The sequence below is a fragment of the Solanum tuberosum genome, unplaced genomic scaffold, assembly GCF_000226075.1.
Source record: "Solanum tuberosum cultivar DM 1-3 516 R44 unplaced genomic scaffold, SolTub_3.0 scf00085, whole genome shotgun sequence".
NCBI classification, from domain to species: domain Eukaryota; kingdom Viridiplantae; phylum Streptophyta; class Magnoliopsida; order Solanales; family Solanaceae; genus Solanum; species Solanum tuberosum.
The window spans coordinates 893,935-897,047 of record NW_006239014.1 but is presented as its reverse complement, the minus strand read 5'-3'; the positions used below and the strand labels follow the sequence as shown (position 1 = coordinate 897,047).

Genomic DNA, 3,113 nt, shown 5'->3' with positions numbered 1-3,113 from the left:
ATTTTAATTATTATTTTTGTTAGATCGATCAATGGTGCGTATAATACACACCAACTACTATGATTGCTACAACTTTACTGAAAATAATAGCCGAAAAGCATGTGCTATATAACTACGCCTTATATCTGTAAATAAAATTACTACTCCTTTTGTTCCGTTTATCTTACACTCTTTCATTTTTAGTTAATCTTTAAAAAAAGACATTTTTAATATTTAGTAAAAGTTTAATACTAAATTTTTTATTTTATTTTTAATAAAATAATATATAATCACAGAAATTACTATAATGAAATTACTAAAAACCATATAATATCGAAATCTTTTTTTTTAATCTTAAATTTTGTAATTAGTCAAGTACTTTCACATAATTTGGAAGAGGACTACCGAAGTCTAAATGTTCGTTTTATCTAAGCGCGTGCACTAATAAAGGTTCAAAATTTTCTTAAGTATTCATAAGAATTCCATCTGAATGATTAGACTCTATGCCTTGGATCATCCAATCGCGGGATTATAGATCATTCCGTTCCAACATTGGATCTTGATAGAGAGTACTTTATTCTTAGTGAATATGCTCAACATGAATTTAGAATAATTGAGTTTATAAACTTCGAATACTGAATATAAAATAAAATTGGACCATAATTATCTTGTACGAATATCCTTCACAAGTTCACACATTGAGTTGTAAGATGAACCTCCTTCACTTAGTGCATTTTCCGCACTTATCTTTAGTTTCTTAGCCTTTTCCCTTATACTCTTCCCTTCTTTTGTATCCATTAAAATCCTCACCATTCCTTGAATCTCCTCTCTCTTCACCAATTTTTTCGTCGGTGAAATGTCCGGTCGAACTGCCACCCCTATCTCCTCCGTAAGCATGGCGGCGTTCATTTTTTGCTCAGCGTATAATGGCCAGGCAATCATAGGAACCCCATTCGTAAGACTTTCAATCGTCGAATTCCATCCACAATGTGACATAAACCCACCTACTGATGAATGACTCAAAATTTCAACTTGTTTGGCCCACATAGGAACTACTAGTCCCATATCTTTAGTCCTAGTTAAAAAACCCTCCGGTAAGTATTCAGACATGACACGTGTATCGTTCCCATTGGAGTTTAAATATGCATTATCTAGATCGCCATCGGACGGTGGACGTACCACCCAAACAAATTTTTGTTGGCTTAATTCCAAACCCCATGCAAGCTCAATCATTTGTTGAGATGAAAGGGCTCCACCACTTCCAAATGATACAAATAGAATTGACTCGTAATTTTGCTTGTCTAACCATTGAATCACCTGTTTGAAAATATAGACAAAAGAACAATGATTTAGACTTAAAACTATGCATATATGATACTGAATATAATAGACTTGATTTTTCGTATGGTCACTTAATTAGTTATTACCTCATCACGTTCAGTTATTTCAAATGTTCTCCTCAAGGGACCAATTGGGTAAATTGGAAGTGGCACCTTTAGACCTGGTTGCAACTTTTCATTACTTCGAAGCGCTTTGATAGTCTCACCTTCTAAATCTTTCCAAGTATTAATCAAGATTCCATCAAAACACGTATATTCCATTGTTAGTTTAAGATACTCATGATATTGTTGATCGTTCCGATCCATCATGGGATCCATCACATCATCCGGTTGTAACGCTTTGCAACCCGGAATTTCCAAAGGTTGTTTAAGATCAACATGTTCACCCTGAATTTCTTGGTCAATAACTTGTTGGTATATAAATACCGCTAATAACCATGCAGTAGAAGTATGGAACACATACTTAGGAATGTTGAATTCTTCGGCTATGGACAACATTTGTGTGCCAAAAATGTCGACAATGAGAGCATCTGGACGATGGTTCATTGAAGCTATGCCTGAACGAATTCCAGGCAATGCTTCGCGAACCAATAGACGTAATTGAGTGATAACTTTAGTAGTGGAGTCTATTAGGTGGGAAATATCGACCGATGGAATAGGAATAATTTCAATAGTTTTTTTCTCGTTGGATTGCTTGAGAAATTTGATTTCGGACGATGAAGAGGTTGTTGTGATAGCAAGAATTGTAATTTTGATATTATGATTAGTGGCTAATCGATTGCCTAAGACTAGTACTGGGATTAAATGTCCCATACCAGGGCTTGACACTATAGCAACATGAAGTTGTGTGTTATCCATGAAAAGAGAGAAATTCAAAAAAATGTTGATGAATTTTACAAAAATGAAAGTCTTTTGTGTATGGACTTTATAGGAATCACAAAGTTTGAAAAATCATAAATAATTTAATTTCAAAGCTAAAGGGACATAACTACATGACTAGTCTTTTTCTTAAGGGAAACAAACAAAAGAAGGTCCTCTAGCATGGGGTCAGCAGATCTAAGAACCACAAATATTACAAATAATGTTTGTTTGCTTAAAGAAGGTCCTCTAGCATGGGGTCAGCAGATCTAAGAACCACAAATATTACAAATAATGTTTGTTTGCTTAAAGAAGGTCCTCTAGCATGGGGTCAGCAGATCTAAGAACCACAAATATTACAAATAATGTTTGTTTGCTTAAAGAAGGTCCTCTAGCATGGGGTCAGCAGATCTAAGAACCACAAATATTACAAATAATGTTTGTTTGCTTAAAGAAGGTCCTCTAGCATGGGGTCAGCAGATCTAAGAACCACAAATATTACAAATAATGTTTGTTTGCTTGGCGGTCACAAGTGCCTACAAGGAAAAGAGAGCATATGAAAAATGTTTGTCCTCTGTTTTAATTTACTTATTTTTACTTTTCTTTTTAATTTATTTCAAAAGAATATTTTTTACTGCTAATTGACATTTTTTTAAGGGTAAAAACGAATACCAGTGGATAATATGGATAAATATGAATAGTCATATTATAGTAGAGATCTTGTTAAAAGTTTTTTTTAAAAAATCTTTTTAAAGTTTCTTTTATCACTCTATCCCCTACCCTTCCCCCTATCCCAAAAAAAATGTAAAAAGAAATTAGTTTGTTGTTTTTTAATAAAAAATAATAACAATCATCCAACCCCCTAACCAGTCCCCCTCCCCCCTACTAGCTCCTCTGTAACCCCCATAAAAAAGTCTTTTTTACCACCCCACCCTC

At 34.0% G+C, this 3,113-nt stretch overlaps 1 protein-coding gene across 1 annotated transcript; it reads right to left on the bottom strand.

Moving 5' to 3' along the window:
* Positions 1-636: 636 nt before the first annotated feature.
* LOC107060575 (anthocyanidin 3-O-glucosyltransferase 5-like) lies at positions 637-2,184 on the bottom strand. Its single transcript, XM_015308592.1, has 2 exons — positions 1,407-2,184; positions 637-1,296 (listed from the first exon to the last, which is right to left on the bottom strand). The coding sequence occupies exons 1-2, from the start codon at positions 2,175-2,177 to the stop codon at positions 643-645; spliced, it is 1,425 nt and encodes a 474-aa protein (XP_015164078.1). The 5' UTR covers positions 2,178-2,184; the 3' UTR covers positions 637-642.
* Between the last annotated feature and the right edge of the window lie 929 nt (positions 2,185-3,113).

Excerpts from the sequence above, each read along its gene's own strand:
- LOC107060575 (XM_015308592.1), bottom strand. The coding sequence starts at position 2,177 with ATGGATAACACACAACTTCATGTTGCTATAGTGTCAAGCCCTGGTATG. Across the intron at positions 1,297-1,406 it reads AAATAACTGAACGTGATGAG|GTGATTCAATGGTTAGACAA; the intron begins GTAATAACTAAT and ends ATTTTCAAACAG.